The 25861-nt window shown below is 51.7% G+C and overlaps 2 protein-coding genes across 2 annotated transcripts in view; one reads left to right on the forward strand and one right to left on the reverse strand.

The window, feature by feature from the left end:
- Nucleotides 1-5326, forward strand: part of Sppl3 (signal peptide peptidase like 3) — a 101920-nt gene extending 96594 nt beyond the window's left edge. The window contains exons 9-11 of the mRNA XM_050131541.1: nucleotides 1299-1498; nucleotides 2495-2604; nucleotides 3710-5326. Coding sequence (XP_049987498.1) covers nucleotides 1299-1498; nucleotides 2495-2604; nucleotides 3710-3781 — 382 coding nt within the window. The 3' untranslated portion in view covers nucleotides 3782-5326. The remainder of the gene's footprint in view (nucleotides 1-1298; nucleotides 1499-2494; nucleotides 2605-3709) is intronic.
- Nucleotides 5327-14887: 9561 nt separating this feature from the next.
- Acads (acyl-CoA dehydrogenase short chain) lies at nucleotides 14888-25102 on the reverse strand. Its single transcript, XM_050131561.1, has 10 exons — nucleotides 24960-25102; nucleotides 23315-23478; nucleotides 17612-17761; nucleotides 17334-17445; nucleotides 16846-16997; nucleotides 16428-16598; nucleotides 16212-16349; nucleotides 15967-16062; nucleotides 15737-15793; nucleotides 14888-15613 (listed from the first exon to the last, which is right to left on the reverse strand). Exons 1-10 carry the CDS (start codon nucleotides 25003-25005, stop codon nucleotides 15461-15463), a joined length of 1239 nt encoding a protein of 412 aa, XP_049987518.1. The 5' UTR covers nucleotides 25006-25102; the 3' UTR covers nucleotides 14888-15460.
- Between the last annotated feature and the right edge of the window lie 759 nt (nucleotides 25103-25861).

Raw genomic sequence — 25861 nt, forward strand, 5'->3', positions numbered from 1 at the left:
CTTTGGAGCCTGACCTTGGAACTAGACAAGGCTGGCCTTGAACTCACAGAGATCCGCCTGTCTCTGCCTCCTGAGTGCTGGGATTAAAGGCCTGCGCCACCACCACCTGGCTCATGGTCACAGTCTTGATGAAGCAGCCTTGGCAACCAATGTGCTGCTTCAGCTTCTGTCTGATGGGGAAGAGGCCCTGTGAAGGACTCCTAATTCTTCCCGATTCTAGCTAAAGGAGCTGCTTGCAGAAGCAAGGAGTTTCTGCAAGGTCTACTCGAGAATGTAGGGTGCTGGGTGTAAACATCTGTTCACCAGGGCTCACCAGCTGTTAGGCTCATTCCCGTGACAACGGAGACAGCCCTGACTTAGCCCAATCCTGTAACAGAAGACATACTCGATGGAGCAATTCCCTTATGTGTGCAGAATCCCTACCACCAGGTCCCCTATGCTCTTACCAAGAAAAGCATAATTCAGTTAGGTGGGCAAGAGACCCTGGATGACAGCTATTCAAAAACCAACGCTGATGTACTTAAAATGATTCTGGCTTTGCTGTGTTAATCCCCCATTTGCCTAACAGACCAGACTTAACCTCCTGTCTGTTTGAATTGTTCAAAGTGTAACCTGGGAACCAAAAGAGATTTAAGGGTGACAGCATATGGAGGCACAAACCTAAGATGTATATAAGTTAGTAACATCTTCTATTCTGTCGGCTCCTCTTAGGACATTAGCCACAGCCTTCCTCATGCTTTTTCATTCTCTCAGTGAAAAGATTTCTTCTTCCCCAAATGTGTGGAGTGATTTCTGTAACATGTGGATAGGTCTCATGTGTTCCAAGAGTGAATGTGTCACAGACAGTGACATTCCCATAAGAGGTCACCCAGTACTCAACTCACTGTCTCCTGGAAGCAGCAGCTACCTTGGAGACCACCAAGGCCAGTGCTCTGAGGTCTTTGTACTTCTTAAAACTAGTGTTGAGCCTGCCTTAGTGGTGCATCATGATAATCCCAAAATTGGCCAGCCTTGGCCCATAGCAAGACCCTATATCAAAAAGAAACAGGACCGGGCATGGTGGCACATGCCTTTAATCCCAGCATTTGGGGGAGAGGCAAGTCGATCTTTGTAAGTTCAAGGTGACCTGGTCTATATAGTGAGTTCCAGGCAAGCCAGGGCTACAATGAGACCCTGTCTCAAACCAAAAGAAACAAACAAGTAGAGATCCTTTTATGTCTTCAAAAGCTAACCGACTTCAAACAGAAGCATGGAGGTTGTAGCGTGCGGTTTCCCTAACAAGTGATCCTGTGTTTCAGCTCCACTGGCAGTCACTTTTCTATGTTGGGCATCGGGGACATTGTGATGCCTGGACTCCTGTTATGCTTCGTCCTTCGCTATGACAACTACAAGAAACAAGCCAGTGGCGACTCGTGTGGTGCCCCTGGTCCGGCTAATATCTCTGGGCGCATGCAGAAGGTCTCCTACTTTCACTGCACCCTCATCGGGTACTTCGTAGGTAAGAAAGGCCAGCAGGAAAGCAACCAGTCCCTCCCTCCTTCCCCAGCACTTGCAGTTAGACCGCGCCTTCAGCTGCTGCCCAGAAGAGCAGTGACTCTGCTGCTTATAACCAAGGAGACCCATGAAGGTGTATGCTCCATGTGCCCCGTGCCCCTGTCTGAGAAACATGTAGGAAGAGCACGGCCAGTTCTCAGGCCAGCACACACCAGGTGCTAAGCCAATTTCTTCGTTGTTTACCTCCATTGGTTCCAGTGCCTGCATCGCCTGACTCTTCCATCCTAGTGTTTCTCTAGCCAGCACACAAACCACACAGGAGGAAACAGAAACAATATACAAGCTCCTTCCCCCCCCCCTCTCTTCCTCCCTCCCTCCCTCCCCCTCTCCCTCCCTCTCTTCCCCCCTCTCTCCCCGGATGCTGCAGGGTAAGTATAAGAAAGCATCTGCCTGGGGCTGGAGAGGTGGCTCAGAGGTTAAGAGCATTGCCTGTTCTTCCAAAGGTCCTGAGTTCAATTCCCAGCAACCACATGGTGGCTCACAACCATCTGTAATGGGGTCTGGTGCCCTCTTCTGGCCTGCAGGCATACACACAGACAGAATATTGTATACATAATAAATAAATGAATAAATATTAAAAATAAAGGCTTTATATTTAAAAAGAAAGAAAAGAAAGCATCTGCCTTTACTGACCTGGCATACACCTGAGGTCCTGTCAGTCTGTAAACCCTGAGGAGTCAGGCTAGTATTACCGCATCTAGCAGGTAAGGAGGCCGAGAGGGGAATGCTCAGGCAAGTTGTCAAGTATCTTAAGTCTGTCATCACCTCAAGACCGGGCTTAATGCCAGCACCATCCGCATAGTGGGCCGTGAGCCAGTCATGGGGATTTCCATGACAATTCTACCTGTTACCTGTGTCACAGCCAGGTGGCAAAGGGTCTCTGTTTTCTTCTCTTTTCTTCTGGCCACTCAGAGCCACTCAACCATGTCTTCTCTCCTAGGACTGCTCACTGCAACTGTGGCATCTCGAATCCACCGAGCTGCCCAACCTGCCCTCCTCTACTTGGTGCCATTTACCTTATTGCCACTCCTCACCATGGCCTACTTAAAGGTGAGAGAGCTGCAGCCATCAGCAGGGAAGCAGCAATATGCCCTCTTGGTTTTAGTAGGTTTTGTTTAGAGCTGTCGACAGGAAGGGCTAGTGACTAAGTCACTGCCTCTTCACAGGTGATTGAATAACTGAAGTCTCAAGAGTCATCCTGTTGGGCTGGAGAGATGGCTCAGTGTTTAAGAGCATTGCCTGCTCTTCCAAAGGACCTGAGTTCAATTCCTGGCAACCACATGGTGGCTCACAACCATCTGTAAAAAGGTCTGGTGCCCTCTTCTGGCTGCAGACATGCACACAGACAGAATATTGTATACTTAATAAATAAAATTAAAAAAAAAAAAAAAAACAAAAAAGAGTTATCCTGTTGACTTCGTTAGCTTTGTTTGGGATAAATTATTTAATATTGAGACTAGAAAGATGGATCAGTGGTTCAGAGTCCTTGGTAAACTTGGAGAGGGCCCAGCTTCAGTCCCCAGCCCTTGCATGGCATCTCACAACCATCTGTGTATTACTCTAGTTCCAGGAGATACAACACCTTCTTTAGGACTCCATGGGCACCAGACACACACATGCTGTACATGCACACATAAAAATAAATATAAATTAATATTTACTATTAAAACAATATATGATTTCATTCCCCCAAATCCCTATTTTGGAGTAATTTTTTTTTTTTCTTTTTAAAGATTTTTGTTGATTTTGAGACACGGTCTCACAATGTAGCCCTGCTTAGTCTGGAACTGGCTATGTAGTCCAGGCTGGCCTATTTACAAGGATACACCTGCCTCTGCTTCCTACATATACTGGACATACCACCATGCACAACACACATGTACACATGTGTATATCTGTGTCAGCCCTAAGAGTGATTTATTTACCAAGATTTTAGCCTCTCATTTTACAGATAAGAAACAGATGTTCTTGAACATGCCAGGGAGGTAGACCTTCCCTCAGGAAAGGCTCAGGATGGGTGCACCAAGTCCCCAGAGGCCTGGGCTCCTGTAGTGAGTAAGGCTGATGCTCTGTGACCACCACAGAGCATTCCAACATACGAAAAGAGATGCCTCTTGTTTGACCCTGAACTCATCACTGTCCCTTGTGTCCCCAGGGTGACTTAAGAAGGATGTGGTCTGAGCCGTTCCACTCCAAGTCCAGCAGCTCCCGGTTCCTGGAAGTATGATGGATCACGTGGGGAATGACCAGGATGTTATCATCACCCTATCACCTCGCGGTTTTGTTTCCTCTAAAAGCTGGCCTGGTACTCAGAGGAGCTGCAGCGTGACTGGGATTTGCTTGTGAAGGGAGTGCCGGAGGGTGCTGGAGCCTGCAAGCCCTTCACTTCCTGCACGCTAGGAGAGTGGACCTTCCAGAAGTGACTGCTCTCCCCAGCACTCCCTCCCCAGGTTTTATGGATCTGCACCAGACAGTTTCCTTGCGGGGAGCGGCAGAGCTGACTTATTTAACAACTCCAGACAGCAAGGACTTGTTCTAGAACGTTGAACACTAAAAGGATGGGAAGAAATAGCAAACAGAAGTTTCTTCAGTGAACCCTCCAAAACTTTGGGACCAGTTTCCTATGGGGGACTCCATTTCAGAGACCTGGGACAGAAGTTCTGTCCTTCTATTCTTTTTTTTTTTTTTTCCTTTTGGATTTATTAAATATTTTCTGTGGTGTGAAGTGACTTATTAAATCCACAGACATTGAATGACTTCTCACAACACACACATGAGAATTTGTTGTGATGACTGTGTCCAACCGTGTTGGCAGTAAGCAAGGACACGGTTTTATACATACGTACATATATATATATATATATACGCGCACATAGATATCTATGAGTAAACAGCGACTAACCCTGCTAAGATCATGCCCTGTAGCAGACAGGGCTTGCTGTGGTTTGAGCATGTAGAGTAGTTGACTGGCTTCCTTGCATAAGCTGCCTCTCCCTCAGGAGTCACAGGTGAACTGGTGGCTCCTGGGCTCTGGAGACCCCTACTTCTTTTGATCAGTGTAGCAAATTAGGGATAAAAAGTTTCAACTTTTTGACCCTTTTCTTTTTACAGGATTCTCACAGTTTTTAGTAATCGCCTCTTGAACCAGTGCATGTATTATAGCAGCCAGGTGTCTTTGTGCTTTCCGATCATAGTAATGTACTACCTGTAAATACAGTTTTCTATTTTATATTTTTTTGTATTTTTTTTTTGACATTTCGTTTCACTGGTGCGCTGTATTTTCCATGCCCTCACTCCTTTAAGAAAAAAAAAGGAAAAAAGCAACACAATCCTGTCCTTGCTGTTGTGATTACAGTCTTGGTTCACCTGTGGTGACATCTGGGGACAGATGTCAGTTGCCTCTCTGAAAATGGAACTGAAGTCCACAAGCTGGGGCCGGAGAGAGCTGTATCCTGACTTCAGATCTGGCCCCATGCTGTCTGTGGCCTCCACAGGGCCGGGCACCCAGTGACTAGCACAGTGTCTGCTCACCTTTATTTCAGCATCTCTGGCTGGTAAACTGCCTGGGGTCACCACCAGCATGGCCTGCCTGTGCAGTAAGTTGGTGCTGTCAACCCCAAGACTGCTGTCCTCTGGCAGAGGTCACAGTTGTGGCCTGTCTTGTCACCAGAGCAGGACGCCATCATGGTGTTGGGTTCCTCTGTCATCTTCAAATTCTGCTGAAGGGTTTGAGGGTTTGGGGTTTTGTCTCTAATAAATGACTCCTTTTCTAGCTCTTGTCCTGACTTCACTTTGCTGGTTGGTGCTGAGCTCCTATAACTTGCACTGTGCCAGACACTGATGAGAAAACCCTGTCCCCAGATGTCAGCTGCAGCTCTGGCTCCATTCTGGCAATGTCACAATATGGAAGCTCCCATTGTCTGCAGAAGCTCAGACTACATGTGGCATTGGTGACTACTGAAATAGGCCCCTGCATTCAGTGCTGGTGGGGAGGAAACTCCGTAGGAAGTGCCTGTAAGGGCCAAGAATGCCCAGCAGTTGGTCATTTCAATCCTAGACCAAGGAATGGGACTCTGTCTCGCTATGGTATGAGTTTATGGGGAAAATCTTGCATGCCACTTTGACTTCAGCACACATTCACAAGCCTGTCTTCAGAGCTTGGAAACACGTCCCAGAAGCCTTGGCAGATACCAGAATGTCTTCCCCTTCTGGAAGGCTATCAGAGGGAAGTGGGGCCTGAGGAGATGCTGTCCCCTCCCCATGCCTGCTACACCTTTGTCCTGCTCCTCCATGGTTCGATGTGTTCTCAGTTGTCTGTTAGGCAGGGTCTTCATCATTCTCAGATTTGTTCCCCAAACCTGCATGCTGCATTCACACCCATTCACAGGTGAGCTGGTAAACATTTCACCCAAAGCGTGGCATGCTCCATTCAGACTGCTATGGTATAGGCCATCGTCCGTGAGGTGTGCCACAGCTCCCTGTATGGGACAGCTGGAGCTGTGGGCACAAAAGCTTGATGTCTTCCAGCAGGCCAGCATAGGCCTCTGCTACCTGGGTTGGCTACTGTACCCACGAGAAAAAAGGGCAGTGGGAAAGGGATTTGGTCTTGTCACTAGTATTAAAGGTAGAACCTGGGGTTTGTGGAGCACTCCGTACGGGTCAGTCAGCCCTTGTGGAGATACTGCATTTTAGGAAACACACGTTTTCAGAGCCAGGGAATAAAATGGGTTTTTATTCTTTTTGTTTTATCTGTAGGTCTTAAGGGCGCACCATGTGCTTGTCTGATGTCCATGGAGGCCAGAAGAAGGTTTCAGCTCCCCTGAAACCGCAGCTACAGGTAGTTGTGAACTGTCTTGTGGACGCCAGAAACCAGTGAGTGCCCTGCAAGCGCCCCCTTCTCTAAAGAGTGGATATGGGTGTTTCCCCTGCATGTATGTGTGCTCCCCAGGAACTGGAATCAAAAGTGTTTACAAGCTGCCCTGTGGGTGCTGAGAACCAAACCCAGCTCCTTTGCAGGACCAAGTGCTCTTAACCACTGAATCATCTCTCCACCTCTTAAAGATGTTGATACCGAAGCCGGCAGTATGCACACTCGCTCTCCAGGGCTTGCCACTCAGCCTCACCACTGCCCATTTCTTTGGCACCTGTGACAGTGAGACCTTTGGAATGGTAGCCCCAATGTCTCTGAGCAGGAGACAGAAGCAGTCAGCTGAAACTTGGAGCTAATGCCTACAGTCCGGCTGCTCTTGGGAAGTGGGAACTCAGACTTGTCTGGGTTTGCATTCAGCCTCCTTAAAAGTCCCTCCTCTTCTCCCTGCGAACCCAAGGTCCTTTCTGTCCTTGTGAGACATTCAGTTGTCTGTCACTACGGCACAGGTACTGGCTATTTACACAAAATGTAACATCCTAGTCCCTTTACCCTTGCAGTCAGGATGGGAGAGGTAGCTCTTAAACACTTGATATGGTAGCCAACCCTAGACACAAGGACACAGTCACGCAGCAGCTCCATGTTGAGCTCGCTACCTACTCTGCCTCACTGTGGGTAGCACAAGTTCCCAGGTCCCATGTGGCAGAGCTAGACATGCTCGCTAAGAGGGGACTGAAGAGCAGGCTGGTGCAGAAGCCAGGGCTCCTGTTAGATGTAACAAATGGCCAGAAAGAAAGCACGGCAGCAGCTTGTGGCTCAGTAACCTTTAACCACAGCAGGGCTCAGAAGTCTGTCTGAAGGGCATTCCCCTGCCAAGAGGGCGTGACAGCCCTATGTGTGGCACTTAATGCTGGTTAAACCAGTGTGCTGTTGCCTTGGGAATTTGAGTCACACTGGGTGTGGCAGCCTACATAGGAACATTGCAAGATCAGAAGAATTACAAGCCCTAGCATGGACACTTGGAATGGTGTCCATGTCTTCTGGTTTTTCAAGACAGGGTTTCTAGTCCCAGCTGTACTGGAACTCACTCTGTAGACCAGGCTAGCCTCTACTTCTCATGGTTTGGTTCTGCCTAGTTGGCCACTTCCCTGTTCAGTAGATCGTGTGAAGCTTGGTGCTGGTACTCCAGCAACAGAGGCACTGAGGGTCTCAGTCCATGAGCCTCAGCTGCTCCAAGTCCCATCCCCACCAGAGATGAAGAGGGGCAGGGAGGGAGGCTGTTGGACAGGGGTGGAAACAGGCTAAGACACAGGCCGGGGAGTCTGCCAAGCAGTGGGCAGGGAGACTATGCCTCATACAGAATGAAAGAAGTGGGTGTCCACAGGACAAAGAGCTGGATGGCCGCCTGCCAGCATTCCAGGCCACGAGTGCCAGTTCCTCTGCCTCACCCTGGCACCACGCCCATGTAGGAGACACAAAGTACAGCCCAGGACCACACAGCTAGAAGTTTTCTTGGAACCAGGTCTGCTGCCTGAAACCCCAAGGCCAGAGGACGGGAGGAATAGGCTATCAACCCAAGGAAATGTAGTGAGTCTGGAGAATGGCAGCCACCAGGCGTCAGAAACGGCTCCCACTGTCGTTTGAAGCAGATGCTGTCGGTGTCAGAGGACAGGCCACAGCACCAGACTGGACCAGAAAAAACCCAAGCCTCTGCCCACCAGTACAGAGATGGTTTTAACCATTCCCGCATCGGGCCCCTCACAGCCCCAGCTCCAGGGGACGCCACGCTTCTGCCCTTGTACCTGTGAACACACACACAAAGTTTACAGACTAAATCTCTAAACCACTGTACGTATGAACAAACTGATTTTCCTAATCATGAGATCACAGCTTCACACAAACCAAGAATCCCTAGAAAGGAGGCAGCAGGATGCATTCAGCCAGCCAGAGTCCTAGCAGATTTGACGTCAGCAGCAGAACGCCTGTGGCCGTGTGAAGACAGCAGCTGCCGCTGAGACCTCAGTCCTGCCACACAGAACCTTAGACATAGGAAACAGGATGTCCCAAGTGGTACTAAAAAGGGTACCAAGCCCCTGTCCACACCACCCTCCTGAAAAGGACAACTGTGAAGTCCCAACCAAATAAACTACCCAAGAGGTAGTGAGGAGTGACAGAGCAGGGGAGGTGTCGGGAATCTGCCATGTGTCCTAGCGAGGGCCTCCACGAGCCATCAGCAGCTGGAAAGTGACTAAGTGGTGAAGAGTGCTTGCTGCTCTTACAGAGGACAACAATCATGAGTCTGTTTCTGTCCTCCCCTTGCTGAGGTAGGGTCTCTGGCTTCAGCTGCACACTTTAGCCTGGCTGGCCCCCGAGCCTCGAGCAGTTCTGTCTCTATAGGAATGCTGGGGTCATGGTGTGTACAGCCATATCTGGCTGTTTTGTGGGTTACAGGGATTGAACTTGGGTCACCAAAATTGAACAGCTGGTGTTTTGACCAACTGAGCCATTGCCCAGGCCTAAGTGCCCAGGTTTAAAGGAAACTCGTCAGCAGAATTTCTGTGGTGTGCAAATCCTCAGGACACACATTTGAACAGAAAATGAGACCTGTTACTCCAAGGCAGTTTGTACCAATTGAAGTGGCCCAGGTGTTGCTAGAACCATAAAGGTTTCTAGATAATTATTTTTATTACTTATACACATAAATATGTATACATGTGTTGCTGTTTCATGTATGTATACCACACTGCATGTGTGCAGCTCAGAATAGGGGGCTGCCTTATTTCAGAGCCAGATATCCATGTGTTGCCCAGGCTGCCACAACTGATCCTCCTGAGTAGCTAGGACGGCAGGCATAGGCACTCATACCTAGCAGCATCTTAGACATGATCTCACTCTGTAGCCATGGCCGGCCTCGAACTCACAAAGATCCACCTGCCTCTGCCTCCTAAGTGTTGGGATTAAAGGTGTGTGCCTCCATACATGGCAACATTCAAGACTTAAACCAGCTATTATAACTACATTCCAAAATCCACAGGAAAATACACTCATAATAAATGAACAAATAAAAACTGAGAAGAAAAAAAAAAAACAATAAGGCTGGAAAGATGGGTCAGCAGTTAGAGCACTGGTTGCTCTTACAAAGGACCCACGTTTGAGTCCCAACACCCACTTGGCAGCTCACAGCTGTCCAGCCCTGGGGATCTGCTGCCCTCTTCTGGTCTCCGTAGTCACTGCACGCACATCGTGCCCAGGTGTGCAGGTAAAACAGTAAACAAGTTCAAACTGGGCGAATCCCAGCACTTGGGAGGCAGAGGCAGCTGAATCTGTGAGTTTGAGGCCAGCCTGGACTACATAGTAGTTCCAGGATAGTCATAGCTACATAGTCTTGAAACACCAAAACAAAGTACAGTCACAAGGGAACCAAATTGGCCAGTCTTGGTTTGAGTGATTCCCAGGGCCCAGCAAAGGATTGAGCTGCCAAAGCCTTGCACATTTGAATACGGCTCAATTTCTATTTCACACTCACTCGAGGCAGTGTGGTCTGTACAGTGAATTCTAGGCCAGCCATGATTACATAGACCCTGTTTGAATTTTTTTTAAGATTTATTTATTTATTTATTGTGAATACAATACTCTGCCTGCATGTGTACCTGCACCCCTGAAGAGAGGGCACCAGATCTCATTGTAGATGGCTGTGAGCCACCATGTGATTGCTGGGAATTGAACTCAGGACCTCTGGACCACTGAGCCATCTCTCCAGCCCCCTTGAATTTTTTTTTAGCTTAAAAAAACAAAAACCAAGAACCTCTCAAACCCACCAGAGCTAGGAAAGGTGTAGCGCCCTCATTTAGACCCCATGAAGACACCTGGCTGCCTGGTATGTCTATCACGGGAGCGGCAGGCAGCGAACTCCCAAGTGTCCTGGGGGCTGCCGCTCAGCTCAGCTCCTACTGTGGCCTATTTGAACTGCCAACCTCCATCTGGATCCACCCTGAACTCTGCATGGGCCTCAGTCCATACGTCCTGCAACTTTGCTTGAAGTCTCTCCAGCAGTCTCTGCTGCTATTTCACCACCACTGCAGTGACTGGAGAGAGGGGCAAAAAGTGGATCAAAGGTAAGTGAGGCGAGGGATCACTGCAGGTTCAAGGCCAGCCACCTGTGTATGTGTGCGATGCTATATAGCTGGGTGGTGGTGGTGCACACCTTTAATCCTAGCACTTGGGAGGCAGAGGCAGGCAGATCTCTGAGTTTGAGGCCATCCAGGACTACACAGAGAAACCCTGTCTTTGTTTGTTTATTTAACTTTATTTTTTATGTGCATTGGTACAAAGGTGTTAGATCCCCTGCAACTGGATCTCTAGACAGTTGTGAGCTGCCATGTGAGTGCTGGGAATTGAACCTGGGTCCTCTGGAAGAGCAGTCAGTACTCTTAACCACTGAGCCATCTCTCCAGCCCCCTGAAACCCTGTCTTGAAAAAAAAAAAGATACTATATATGGCGTGTATATAAATAGGTTATATATCATATATATGTGATAATGATACACAAATATATGAAAGCCACACTTAAGGACTTTATAAGTGTGGAAACCAAAATCAGAAAACCTCAAAAGCAACAGGAGGGCTGAGGAGACAGCTCAGCACTTCCCACACAAGCACAAGGACTTGACCTGGACCAGCACCGCACAAAAGTCAAGCATGGTACACAGCTGGATCCCCAGCACTGGGTAGGGAGAGACGGGGATCACTGGGGCTTCCTGGCTGCCTACCTACCTCCAGGTTTGGTGAGAGAGCCTGTCTAAAGGGAACAATGGAGACCATAAAACAAATGTAAAATATGCCAGATGAGATTAAGAACATGTTAGACACTGCAGAAGTAGTTGAAGGCAGAGCAACAGCAATGACATAGGAGAAGGCATGCAGACGAGATAGCAGAAAAAACAAACAACAGTGAACAGAAAGGAAATGGGGGGTGGGGTGAGCAGTGAGCGCTGCAGGTATAATTCAGGGTGGTAGACAGTGCAGGGCAGGAAACCAGAAACACAAGGGCCTTCCTAGCACTGAAGAAACTGAAGGAGGGGCTGGAGAGATGGCTCAGGGATTAAGAGCTTTGCCTGTTCTTCCAGAGGTCCTGGTTCAATTCCCAGCAACCACACGGTGGCTCAGCAATGAGATTTGGTGCCCTCTTCTGGCCTGCAGGGATACACGCAGGCAGAATACTGTATACATAATAAAGAAACTGAAGCAGGAGATCAGGAGTTTGGGGGCAGCCTAGACTACAACGAAAGACTCTCAAATACAACAGTTCAAAGTCTCAGATTTCACAACTTATACCATCTAAATCAGCCATGAGTCTAGCTGTAGACACAATCCTCCCCCACTGTGAAGTTAAAAGAAAGGTAACTGCTCCTAAATGCAGTGACAGGGCACGGCAGGACAGGACAGGCCTAAGACATTCAGAGGGAAGAAGGGGATGAAGAAAGGAAACACAATTCCAAGCAACTCTGGAATTCAGCTGCGAGAACTCTAGGAACAGACAGGAACAGTCAGTGCTCTGACCCTTGATGCTCGTGGCGTCACCATTTTCCTGAAAGTTCCATGTGTGGCCGCTGAGGGATTTCCAGCAGCCTCTTTGCTGCCTGTAGAACTTTAGACAAATCTGACAGCCTGCATTCATTCTGCTCCGTTATAGTCAGCATTCGGTGGTAGTGAAACACGGCTGGTGTGAAAACCTCAAGAATTATGTGGTCACCTATATCACGAGGTTTCACTCCATGTTTCTGTGCTTTCTAGAGCCCTGTGTAAGAAATTAAAAAATACACAGGAAGCAGAGTTAGGTGGATCTCTGTGAGTTCAAGGCCAGCCTAGTCTACAGAATGAGTTCCAGGATACCCAAGTTAAACAGAGAAACCCTATCTCAAAAAAGAAAGAGAAGAAAGATAAAATAATGGTTCATTGGTTTCTCTGTGTGGCACTGACTGTCCTGAAACTTGCTCTGTAGACCAGGCTGGCCTCCAGCTCACAAAGATCCACCTGCCTCTGCCTCCCAAATGCTGGGATTAAAGGTGTACGCCACCACTGCCCAGCTCACCAAAAACACTCAGGTGTGGCACAGAATGGAACCCAGAGCTCTGTGCATGCTAGGCAAATGCTCTACCAAGAATCGCGTTCCCATTCCTCAAGACAGTCCAGTGGCTGGGGGCTGTGGCCCATCCCAATTTCAGGTCTAGCTCTAACTCAAAACAAGTATAAACCTTGATGGTTATAATTTGATTTTTAATTGTGTGTGTGTGTGTGTGTGAGAGAGAGAGAGAGAGAGACAGACAGACAGACAGATTCTGTGCGTGGAAGAGGTGGGACACATGGGGGGGACGGACAGACTGTGGATCTGCACTCACCGGGTTAGCCAGGGAATCAGACCCTGAAGTTTCAGGATGTACTCTACCTTGCCCTCCCTCCCTCCCTCCCTCCCTCCCTCCCTCCCTCCCTCCCTCCCTCCCTCCCTCTTAGTGATCGCCTTTAATCCCAGTGAAGCAGGGGCAGTTGGATGTCTGAGTTCAGGGCCAGCCTGGTCTACATAGTAAGAACCTGTTTCAAAAAAAAAGGAGGGGGGAACTAAAAAGTTTCAAGAAATTTAAACACCACAGATGTTCTGAGGCCACAATTATGATAAATACCAGTGATAATGGGCATGAATCTCCTGTTTGGAAAAGCTGGCTACCAAACACTGCCAGTGTCCTTAATGGCCACTGAATTGTGACTTTGAAATACTTTGAAATGGTTAAAATCGTTAAATTTATTACACTTCTAAAAACCTTTTTGTGTGTGTGCCATGTGAGTGATGGTGTCAATGGAGGCCAGAAGAGGGTGATGGGTCCCCTGAAGCTGTGAGCTGCCAACTGTGGGTGATGGGTACCAAACTCAGGTCCTCTGTAAGAGCAGCAAGTGCTCTCCATCCTCCTCCCTCCTCCCAATAGAGCCAACAGCTGGCTCCTTGGAAAGGTGAATATAATCAATAAAATTCACGGATGCAGTTTGGGGGATCAGGGATTGGAGTTGCTGAGCTGGATCAGGACAAAACCACCAGCTGGATCAACACTGGGGGATGGCCCACTAAGCCACCAGCCTGGACACTTCATGAAGATGAGTCACAGGAGCCAACTGCAGGCAGATGCTGGTCCCAGACCAGCAGCACCACGCAACAGAGAAAACCCAAGCGGAGTACCAGCCTCCTGGACCCAACTCAGGGATATGCGACCGTCCTCAGGACGGGCAACTGCTGGAGAACATGGGTGTAAAGGACCACGGTGTCTGCAGCTGAGTCCACAGCAGCTCGGGCTCAAATGCACCTACGGGGAGAGTTCAGAACTCAAGTTCTCTTGGAAGGCAGAGGCAGGCAGATCTCTGTGAGTTCGAGGCCAGCCTGGTCTACAGAGCGAGTTCCAGGATAACCAGGACTGCATGGAGAAACCCTGTTTTTTAGAAGAAAAAAAAAAAAAAAAACTCAATCTCTAAGTGAACCAACAGGGTATGTCCTTATGGAAGCCAAGCTGCCACCACTTGGTCATGACAGACTATGAACTCACAACAGCTCTGCAAACACCTCAGTGTGCACACCAGAGCTTGGCTCAGTGACAAAGTTACCTCCCCGTGGAGAAACATTCCACGGCCTCCTGAGCTGCCCTGCACCCGGAGGCTGGGAACCTGTCCTGAGATGCAGAAATCCACACACGCCAGTTCTTTGGCTACAGCAGACCCATTTCACCGAGCACAGCTCAAGGCTATAGCAACGCTTAGATGCAGCGAAGTGACAGCTGGGTCCCAGGCTCGTTGCTCTCCCAGCCACAGAGCCCATCCTTCCTGCACCACCTTGACAGGAGCCTCTGCTAAGCAGCTAAATAGGCCGCAGAGCCCCTGAACACTCGTACCCACTGTTCCTGGCTCATAAGGTCCCCACCTGAGGGTGTGGCCTGGAGTGGCAGCCACCTGCCCACTAGGTAGGATGAGCTAAACTAGAGTCGCTCTCTGCAATCTGGCTTATACTTGAGCCCACAGAAAGAAGATTCAGGGACCCAGGGAAAGAGGAAGAGAAAACCTTCTGGTGAACCCCTGGAGCCAGGAGGAAGGGAGAACACACTCTGCAAGCCGTGCAGACCCCCCCACCCCCCGCCCTCAAGAGCATTAGCAAGACGCTTCCTGAGAGACAGGTGACTGCCCTGCCCCCCACCCGGGTGCCCACTTGAGCAGAATGAAGCTCACTACTGTCACTGAAGGCCAGCAAAGGGCACAGCAGTCCACACGCAACAGTTCCCCTGCCCCGCTGCTCTCTGGGGACTGGGACAGGGATGCCTCCAGTTCGAGGACTCCAGTCTCTGCTCACCCGCTTGGTCAGGCAACAGACCTACCGCACCACACATGTTGGGTGAGGGCTGTGGCCAAAAGACCCAGTGAAGACAGACACAGGAGGGCCGGGCAAGGCGCTTTATTGGCCATAGGCAGCCTACAACCACCCAGCACAACACACACCTGCACTCATCTGACCTCCGGCGAGGGCCCCATGACCCAGCCCCCAGCCACCCCAAGACAACCCTGGGAACTCAAACACTGAAACTCCTGCCACTGAGGCATGACCATTTGGGCCACCCCTCCTCCTGACCCCTGCCCTGTCCCGTGTTCTTGCCACTGAGCAGCAGCAGCAGGGCTCATGGGAAGAGGACGGGGGTGCAGGGGTCGGTTAGCCCTCCCATAGCCTGCCTCCAGCAGACCGCTCACATGAAGAAAGAGGCACGGGTGGCTGTACAGGAACAGCCAAGCCCAGCTCTGAAGTGACAGCTCATTTCTTCTGGGGCTCAGGTCACAGCAGCTGGCCATTCCTCTCCCTGAAACAGATGTCCCCCAGTCTGACTGGGAGGGCACAGTGAGGGGCGGAACGGGCAGAATGAGGCAGGTCCCTTTATGGTCTGACCAGGCCTCAAAGTTAAGTCATGAGGCTGTTGGCCCTTTGCCTAGGTCCACAGGCAGGCAAGCCCCTGAGAGGGCTCAGCTCCGGTAGCTCCGGAGCAGGTGCCCGGCAATCACCAGTCTCTGGATTTCGCTGGTACCCTCGTAGATCTCCGTGATACGAGCATCTCGATAGTACCGCTCGGCTGGCATCTCTGTCACATATCCCATGCCGCCCAGGATCTGGATGGCCTTAGAGGGAAAACAGGCGCTATGAAGGAGAAGTCCCCCACAACTAGGGAAAGACAGGGCAGGGACTCAGCCTCAGAGGGAAGCAGCTGGGGAAGGAGCCACACCCATGGGCCCAGTGCTCACCTGGTGGCTAATGGCGGTTGCAGCCTCAGACGCAGCCAGCTTGGCCATGGCCGACTCCTACCCACCAGGAATGAATGGCAGAGTCAACACCTTCAACTTTCGGAGACCCCCCCCCCCAGCTCAACACCTTCTGTGATTGGCATGAACAGCCTCCCCCTTAGCACAGGGAACCCGCAGGCCTACATCTGACTTCTCTTTCAAAGGCCTGGGATGCCCCTCCCCACAGGCACCTTGGTGAATGGCTTCTTATTGTCCTTCAGCATGGCAGCGCGCCAAGTCAGCAGGCGGGCGCTCTCCAGGGCCAGGGCCATGTCTGCCAGCTTGAACTGCAACAAGCCAGTCGCACCCATCAGCCAGGGATGGGGGTGTGAGTGGCAGGGGTGGGGACGGTGAGGTGACAGGTGACCAGGTGAAAAGCAAGGCTTTCTTGGCTTTGCCCGGGCCCAGCTCCGGAAACCCCGTCCTCCAACCCTACCTGGATGTTCTGGAGCTTGGTGAGCGGCGCCCCAAAGGCATTGCGGCTCTCAGCGTATTTCACGGCACAATCAAGGGAGGCCTGGGCAATGCCCAGAGCCTGGGAGGCGATGCCGATGCGGCCCATGTCCAGGGTTTGCTGTAGGGATCACCCAGTCAGCAGCTGCAGGCTGGGCCCAGGGCCTGGCCCAGGGGGCTACCCTGCTGCCAGGCTCACCATGGCTATCTTGAAGCCCATCCCTGGCTCCCCCAGCAGGTTCTCCTTGGGGATGCGACAGTCCTCAAAGATGAGGTTAGCTGTAGATGAGGCCCGGATGCCCAACTTATCTTCCTTCTTGCCCAGTGTGAGCCCAGGAGTGGGCATGGGAACCAGGAAGGCACTGATACCCTGTAAAGCCCCAAAAGTTAAAGTGACTCTCCAGAGCTCCTGGAGCCCCAGATACCCCAGTTCAAGTCCTGCCCCACCCCTGCCCCGGGACCCTCTGCTGGGTTTTGGGAGGAGCACCAACTCCACTGGGGAAGGAAAAGCCCCACCTCAGCAGGAGCAGGAGCAGCGCCAGCAGGGCCAAGAAGGTTCTGGCCTAGAGACTGCAAGGACCTTCCCAGGAGTGGGCTGGCCCACTCTGGGCTCCCACCTTGTTCTGCCGGGACCGGTCTGTGCTAGCAAACACCACCGTGGCCGAAGCCTCCCAGGAGTTGGTGATCCAGGCTTTGGTGCCATTGAGAACCCACGAGTCACCCTCTTCCCGGGCCGTGGTGGAAGCAGCTCCCGCATCACTGCCGTTCCCTGCCAGGAACACAGACTCAGACCCAGCACTGCACCCCTCACGGCACAGGCGTCTTACTGTGAGCCTGGCTCTGACACGGACCCTGTGACCTGCCTCCCAGACCTGCCTCATTCACACACAGGCATGGGGCATACTCAAGTCGAACCTTCCCTCACCCCAAGTGCGCACGTGTCTCCTGGGTGTCCAGGCACCTGTGTTCCAGCCTGGCAGTCCACCCAGAGGCCCCTCCAGGGGTCCAGGACTCCAGGCCTGCCTTTTCCTCTGGGAACATCTAGCTTCTGCCTGTCACCCTGATTCTGATATGAGGAGACAAGGGACCCGGTACCGTGCAGTACCTGGCTCACTGAGAGCAAAACAGCCGATTTTGTCACCACTGGTGAAAGGGGTGATCCACCGCTGCTTCTGCTCCGGGGTTCCAAACTTCAGGATGGGCCCCAAGTAGAGAGACTGGTGGGGTAAGCAGAGAGGCGGAGGCCACTCCAAGACTCGCTCTCTCCAAAGGCCCTCCCAGAGGACTAAGAGACCAGTCTAGGAGCCCAGCTGCTGCGAGACACATGGCCAGGGTCCACACATATCCCGGGCAGCTTCCCCATCTGTGCCCTGGAAGGCTCACGTTGTTGACGCTCATGATAACTCCGGTAGAGGCGCAGCCGCGGCTGATCTCCTCTAGGGCAATGGAATAGGCCAGGTAATCCAGGCCCGCACCACCGAACTCCTCCGGGACAGCCATGGCCAGTAGTCCGAGCTCACCCATCTTCTTCACCTGCCCCAGGGAGAGAGAGCGCATCAGCGGCAACTGCCAAGAGCCTCCTCTCCCGACTCCAGCCCTGCAGCCTGAGCCAGAGCCCGCACGCTCATGAGGGCCATAGGCCCTAATGTTCACACAGTGATCGTACCCCCCAGCTGAATCGTCCGCTCCAGGCATGAAGCCTCCGCACCTCGCAATGCCTGTCTCTCTGCCCACAGCTGTAACAGGGAACAAGCAGAGGTGCCCACTGGAGGGCTTGGGGTAAAAAGCAGAAAGCAGTACATCACGCCGACTTTTCTTCGTGAGCACAAACGCACACCACAGGACCTTTGCTTGTGCCGTTTACTCTGCCAGCAACAATCCACACAGGCAGTTCTATCCCCCCTACCTACACCCGTTCTCAGCTTCTCACACCGCTGGGCGCTGCCACACTTCCACAGCTGGAACCCCCATCTAGTGCCACGCTCCTTCTCGCTGCCGCCCTCTTCCCGACCACGAGGACAGACACTCATCCATGGGATCTTGTCCCTGACTGCTGCCCTCTTCCCGACCACGCGGACAGACACTCATCCGTGGGATCTTGTCCCTGACTGCCGCCCTCTTCCCGACCACGGGGACAGACACTCATCCGTGGGATCTTGTCTCTGCCCTCACTGTTGTGAGTGTATGAATCAGTGACAAGCACTTGGGTTTCTCTTGGAGACAATGACAGCAGCAGCAACGGTGAGGTATCAGGTGCCCACCACACAGCCGACTTTCTAAGCGATGTGTGTGCCCTGTTCTCTTTGAGCTGCTCTATGAAAGCAATCCTATGTTAAGGTCACAGAGAGGAGGAACCAGGGCTCAGAGAGGTTAAACAATCTGCTTAGGGCCACAGAGCATCTAGGCCGCAGTTCACCTGGGGCCTCGACCCCTTTCACAGGGGTCGCCTGAGACACTGAAAAACACAGACATTATATTATGATTCATAACAGCAGCAAAATGACAGTTATGAAGTAGCAATGAAAATGTCATGGCTGGGGTCAGCACAGCATGAGGGACTGTGTTAAAGGGCCACAGTCAGGAAGGGGGAGAACCACTGCTCTAAGGGGTCCCAGTGGGGGGACTGAAAACTGAAGGAAGAGAATCTCAGCCAGCTTTTCCATCACTGCTCGACCCTCTCAGCCTGCTGTCTGTAGACATGTGGAGAAAGACCTAAGCCTGCGGCCTCGGGGATCCGGGACAAGGCTAGAGGGGGGTGGTCACTATCACCAGATCTTTTATGGCCACGCTTCAGTGCCCAGTGAGGCCTGGTTCCAGGATCCCCTGCAGCTACAGAGCACACGGGTGCTCTAGGCAACGGCACCCAGCGTGCAGCCTCCACGTACTTCACGCTTTCCTTTATTCTGAGTTTGTATCATGAGTTTCTTGCCTGCTTGTGTCTGTGCGCCACGTGTGTGCACAGGGCCCACAGAGGTCGGAAGGGGCGTCAGGTTCCTGCCATCACCTTGGACTTCTGATCCTCCTGCCTCCACTTGCTGAGTGCCAGGACTGCAGGCAGGCACTACTTCCTGTGCTCAGCTATGAGCTGCCTGGATCAAAGCCAGGGACCAATGCTCGCCAGCCACGTTCTTCCAAATGAGCTACATCCCCACCCTACTTTTTTTTTTTCAGAAAACCATTTTTTGAGTTTCAAATTTTTGAGTTTCGCACCATTTCCTCCTTCCCCGTCCTCCCCCTAACTCCTTGCACATCCCCCAGCTCCTCAGATCCTCTCACTCTCCAGCTACCTGGGTCTGTTTTTACAACAACTGAGCCTCCTGCCTTTACCTCCAAGTGCTGGGATCACAGACATGGGCCACCATGCCCTGCACTGCAGAAGAGATAAGAATACAATAGACGGACTGGGTGGAGTGCACTGCTGCTCTCTCAGGGAGCAAGTTCCCTTCCCAGCACCCACATGTCTGCTCAAAACTGCCTGGAACCCCAGTCCCTAGGGGATCCGACACCCTCTTGGGGCTCCTTGGGCACCAGGCACACACACTGTGTCCATATATACAGGTAGATGTAAATTCACATAAAAATAGACTCTATTTAAAAACAAACAAACAAACAACTATTTAAAAACATTTTCCTCTCCACTGAGAAGAAGCTAAGGGTACCAAGTGTTAAGGTTCAAACCCGGGACAAATGGCTGAGGTGCCTATTCAACGTATCTAAGCTGCATTTGGCCACCACGTTCTCCTAGCATCCCTCAGTCCTTACCTGCTATGGGGTACGCCTGGCATACCCTGCCCTCTATCCTGAAATCTCCAGCCCAGCGGTTGGGCTGCCCCTCCCCCGGGCTCTTCCCTATAGAATCCAAACATTTTGGTTGTCCGCCCCTTCACTCTAGTCCCTTTGGCCTCCTGGCTGCTGCACCTGCCTGGTTCCCATCTTTCCCCCTTCCCATGGCCCAGCTCAGTCCGGTCATGTCCACTCAGGACTGTCCCAGACCCCTGCCTCTGACTGTGTTCATTATCTACAATAAACTTTCTCCTTCCCCACACCTAGGAGCAGCCACGACCTTTCCTCTTCTTCTGTCTGTCACTCACTGGGCACCTGCACCCCGCCCCACATAAAATGACCGTTTGCAGCCTCAGAACGCTGGCGCTCGAGACACCGCCTTAGAAACTCCTCAGAACACTGGCGCTCTAGATACTGCCTTAGAAACTCCTACGCCTTTCCTTTGTTAGCTTAGGGATACAAAGACTGAAGTCCAATTTGGTTGCGAAACGGCCAACAAGACAGAAACTGGCACCAGTCCTCTGGGTCTCGCCCCCGTTCCTCAGGGCAGCCCCTCGAACCCTCGGCAAACCTGCTATTAGTATTCTAGGGAATACTAATAAAAATAAACTATTCCTCTGCAAAAAGCTTAGGAATCTCCGAGCTCTGCGTCCCGCTCAGAAGTCTGTTTCTGACTCCACACGACCAAGTGACTTGCTGGGCACAGAATGTCACGTCTGGCCTCAGTGTCGTCAGCAGAAGCCAGAGATGTGAAGAACCAAGTCCTGTGCGTGCTGCTCCGAAGAGAACAAGGGTATTGCCACACGCACGTGAACACCCCTGGAATACACACACCTCCACACATTAGCTAGCTGCTACTATTATTATGCCTTTGCCTTGGGAGTTTTGTGGGGGTTTTGATGTTTTGTTTGTTTGTTTGGTTTTTTTTTTTTTTTAATCTCAGGCTGACTTTGAACTTGGGATCCTCCTGCCTCAGCCTCAGGAATGTACCATGCTTTACCACATAAATTCTCGTCCCCTTTTTAAAAAATTTTAGGCAGGGAGTCACTCTATAGTCCTGGCGGCCCAGAACTCACTCTGTAGACCAGGCTGGCCTCAAACTCACTGAGATCCTGCATGGGCCTCCTGAGTGCTGGATTCTCTGGGATTAAGGGCGCCTGCCACCGCTCCAGCCCTTCGCTCTTCCTCTATGCCTGTGTTGGTGGACTTTTTGCCCGTTTCCAGTTAAGCTGTTAAAAGTAGAAGCTTTGTGTGTTCACAGGTGAGCTAGGGCACCCGGTTTGCTCGTCATGTTAAAAATGGAAGCTGTGCATGTCCAGGGGTGAACAAGGGCACCCGGTTTTATCGGACATGTCTCCAGGGGTCACTGGTCACAGCAGGCTTTACCCTGGGGATGGTACTGAGAACAACACACCTGTGCACGCAGCAGAAGTGGGAGTAGGAAGAGGAAGTCGTGGGGAGGCTCAGGCAGGACAGTGAGACAATGTCTGTGTGACCTGAGCTGGGCACTGGCTTGGGGGCTGCGGTGTCACACAGTACCGCTCGGTGCAGACAGGGTTTCTCGGTGTAATCATGGCTGTCCTGGAACTAGCTCTGTAGACCAGCAGGCTGGCCTCTAACTCACCGAGATCCACCTGCCTCCGCCTCTCAGGTGCTGGGATTAAAGGCGTGCGTGAGCACCGCAGGGCTGGTTTACTTGTCTAACTGAGGATGCTGCCTGCTTACTTCTTGTCTGAGCTACTGCACAGGGTTCTAAACCTCCAGGAACTGAATGGAATTTGATGATAATGAAGACTCAAAACCCTGGCCCCTAGCTGCTGCTGCCTAAAACCCTAGCACTCAGGGGGAGCCTGGGGCAGTGCAGAGCTACTTAGCGAGGCTCTCTCAAAGAACAGAGCACGAAGCATTTCGTGCACGAAGCACAGAGGGAAGCAAACGTATTGATCTGTCAAAGCCCAGGTAGATTTCAACACATGCTTGAGCCCGGGGCAATGGCCTTCCTGTTGCTCAGACACCAGAGTCTAAGAGACTGGCTCCAAAATCCCTGCCCATCCACCATCCATGTACTTGTCCCTGAGGTCCCATGATGGCAGGGAAGCCACCTTCCAGTTGGAGCCATATTGTCGAGCTCCCCTGTGCCCCCGCCCCTCCCAGACATGTTCACTTGGTGATCCCACCTGGAGCGGCACCTCACTTGCCACCACCTCAGTGAAACTGTGAAGAGGCAAATGTGGGGGGCGGGGGGAGCGGGGAGGCCCTCAGGCGGAGCTGCACACCAGCAAACCCAGGAGCTGCACGGCTCCATTCTCCAGCTGTCTCAACCATGACGAGAACGACCACAGGCTGAGATGGCGCTGTGGTTAAGAGCACTGACTGCTCTTCCAGAGGACCAGAGTTCAGCTCCCAGGACCTACATCAGGCAGCTCACAACCGTCTGTAAGTCCAGCTCCATGCGACCTGATGCTCTCTTCTGACTTCTGAGGGCACCTGCACGTACCTCACATACACTCTCTTGCACATACATGAACAAGGAAAACAGAAATCCAACGAAAACAAGTGCAGAGGCAGACGCACCTGCCCCCCCCAGGCTGGGGACGTTGGTCTGCTTCCTGGAATCTAGGTAGAGGTGAAAGGCAGGCGAGACCCAGCTCCACACAGTCATCCTCAACCGCCCCACACACGACACAACACGCACATGTCCATAAACATACCACCCACATGCGCATAATGAAACAGTTTATGGTTAAAAAGAAATGAGTATAGTGAGGTCCACAGTGCGTGGTGACACGGGGGCAAAGCAGCCGAGCTCTCTGAGTTTGAGCCAATCCGACCCACACATAGTGAGATCATCGTAATGAAACAACCGGAGCTGGACAAGTGCTTCTGTGGTTAAAAGTACTTGGTGCTTTTTTTTTGATTTTTCAAGACAGGATTTCTCTTTGTAGCCTTGGCCATCCTGGAACTCACTTTATAGCCCAGAGGCTGGCCTTGAACTCAGAGATTTGCCTGCCTCTTCCTCCCAAGTGCTGGGATTAAAGGTGTGTGCTACCACTACCTGGCTGCACTTGGTGCTCTTGCAGAGGACCAGGGTTCAATTCCCAGCACCTACTGCCTGTAACTCCAGTTTCAGGAGATATTACGCCCTCTTCTGACCTTGACAGGCATTACACGCGCACGTTACACAAGCAGAAAAGCAGGCCAAGTTTTACAGATGCTGAACAAAGCAGACCTTCCGAGCCTGAACTGAGCTTCCTACCTAAGGTCTCGGTGCCTCCGGCTGCTGTCACTCACTACTGTGCTCACCTGAGCTCTGGGGAAGAGATGCTCCTTGTCCAGCTGGGCCGCAATGGGGACCAGCTCCTTCTCAGCAAAGTCCCGGCACGTCTGACGCAACATCTGATATGTCTCGGGCAGCTCCGCAGACTGGTAAACGGTATGCAACCTGCGCCAGTCGCGAGGATGGAGAGCTACCAGGGAAGAAAAGGAGTTAGGGAAGGGCGGTACAAGACATCTTAAGATTTATTTCTTGGGGCTGGAGAGATGGCTCAGCAGTTAAGAGCACTGGCTATTCTTCCAGAGGACCCGAGTTTGCCTCCCAGCAGCCACATGGCAGCTCACAACTGCCTGTAATCCCTGTTCTAAGGGATCTGGTACCCTCACACAGACAAACATGTGGACAAAACACCAATGTACACAAAGTGCAAGTAAATAAATTATTTTGAAAACTTTACACATCTGTGTAACTGTGTTTACCGGTGAGCACACGCATGCAGGTACCCACGGAGGCCAGAAGAGGGCGTCAGATCCCGTGGACTTGGAGTTACAGGCAGTTATGAGCTACCCAACATGGGTGCTGGGATCTGAACTCAGGTCCTCTGCAAAAGCAGCAAAGGCTGAGGTAGGGGGCTCATTTAGGCCTGAAGTCCAGGCTAGCCGAGGCAAAATATCAAGACTCCATTTCAGGACCTGGAGAGATGGCTCAGCAGTTAACAGCACTTGCAGCTCTTGGAGAGGACCTAGTGCAGGTCCTGCCATCCATGGGGTGGCTTACAGTTGTCTGTAAAGTCCCAGGGCATACTTACATGCAGGCTCATACACATAAGGTAACAGAACACTATTCCCGTCTCCCCCCACCCCCTTCTCAAAGAGAAAAAAAAAGTTTATTGCTATAATGTCAATAGGGCTGTTACTGAAAAGCCCAGGCTGAATGCGTAACTGCTGGCTAAACACTTCAATCCCGCATAATCCCAATTACAACATTCTGGGAAAAGGTTTTAAGTTTCATTGGGTCTGGATTTACATAAAGTGTGGCTCCCAGGAAGGATTAAAGGGGTACCAATGACTGATTTTCACTGTTACTGTGGATCTGGATTAGGCAAAGGAAGCGCTGGTCATAGTGTCAGGCTTGCTACAGGTGAGACAAAACAGTATTAAAAATAAAGGCTAACAACCACAGAGAAACCCTGTCTCGAAAAACCAAAAAAAAAAAAAAAAAAAAAAAGGCTAACGTTATGGAAGCACCCGTTAGATGCCAACCGCTATGCTTTTATATTTATCCTGTACTTTAATACAACTCTGAGGACAGTAACAGTTCACACTTGTACCAACAGACGCTGGTCTTCACGTCCAAGGTCACAGGTCGGAGTTCAATGCAAGGCCTGGAAACAGGACCAACTCACCCAGAACCTCGACCGGGACTGAGATAGAGGCAGGGAAGTGAATGCGGCCGCGCAAAGAGGAGCTGGCGAGGAGGGTCCTACAGGGAGGGAGCCGAGGAGGAGCCGGGGTCCCTGCAGAGCCCGGGCCCTGCACGTGCAAGAGGCCACCGAACTAGGGCAAAGGCCGCGAGCAGCAGAGAGATGCTGCCCACTCGGCGGCCCGCGGACGCAGCAGGACCCGCCGTGCGACCGGCCCTGGGGCTCCGCGGACGCAGTCCGAGCACACTCACCTCGGCGGAGTGGGCCACCGGCCCGAGCGAGCAGTGCGGCAGCCATGGACGCGGACCTCCCAGACCTCTTGCAAGCAGCTCTAGTGTTCCGGACGGCAGGGGCAGGGTCAGGGCCCTGGTCACGCCCGCTGACCCACAGGGGCGGGGCCGGTGGGGAGGCTGGGCCACGCCCATTGTTTGTAGGGGAGGGGCCCGAGACGCGCGTGCGCCCTAGGGAGACGAGGCGGGGAAGTTAACTCGGGCCTATCCAGAGAGTGCAAAATCTCTCTACTCATTTTCCCGCCCTTGTCTTTAGTAAGGCTACCTACAAAGCAAAGACATAAGAATAAAAACAAGGAGCTGCAGAGATGGCTCAGTGGTTAAGAGCACCAGAGGTCCTGGGTTCAATTCTCAGCACCCACATGGCAGCTCTCAACTCTGTAACTCCAGTTCCAGGGGACCCGACACCCATGGCAAAAGAGCAATGCACATAAAGTAAAAATAGCCAAAATAGCCGGACTATGGGGGCGCACGCCTTTAATCCCAGCACGCGGGGGGGGGGGGAGAAAGAAAGAGGGGGAGAGAGAGAGACAGACAGACAGACAGACAGACACACACACACACACACACACACACACACACGCGCGCGCGCGCGCGCGGATATGAGTGAGTTCGAGGCTAGCCTGGTCCAGGGCAGCAGCTAGGGCTGTTGTTACACAGGGAAATCCTGTTTCGAAAAACTAAAATAGTAAGAAAATAAGGAGCTAGTTCCAGGAAAGCTAGGGCTGTTACACAGAGAAACCCTGTCTCAAAAAGACCAAAATAAATAAACAATAAATACATAAGAAACAACCGAGTGTAGAGAACCCATCCACTAAATCCAGTTCTGTACAAAGAACACACACACACCCCGCAGTCTAAGC

Source organism: Alexandromys fortis, unplaced genomic scaffold, assembly GCF_014885135.2.
Source record: "Alexandromys fortis isolate MF-2015 unplaced genomic scaffold, M_Fortis_MF-2015_v1.1 scaffold_382, whole genome shotgun sequence".
NCBI lineage: Eukaryota > Metazoa > Chordata > Mammalia > Rodentia > Cricetidae > Alexandromys > Alexandromys fortis.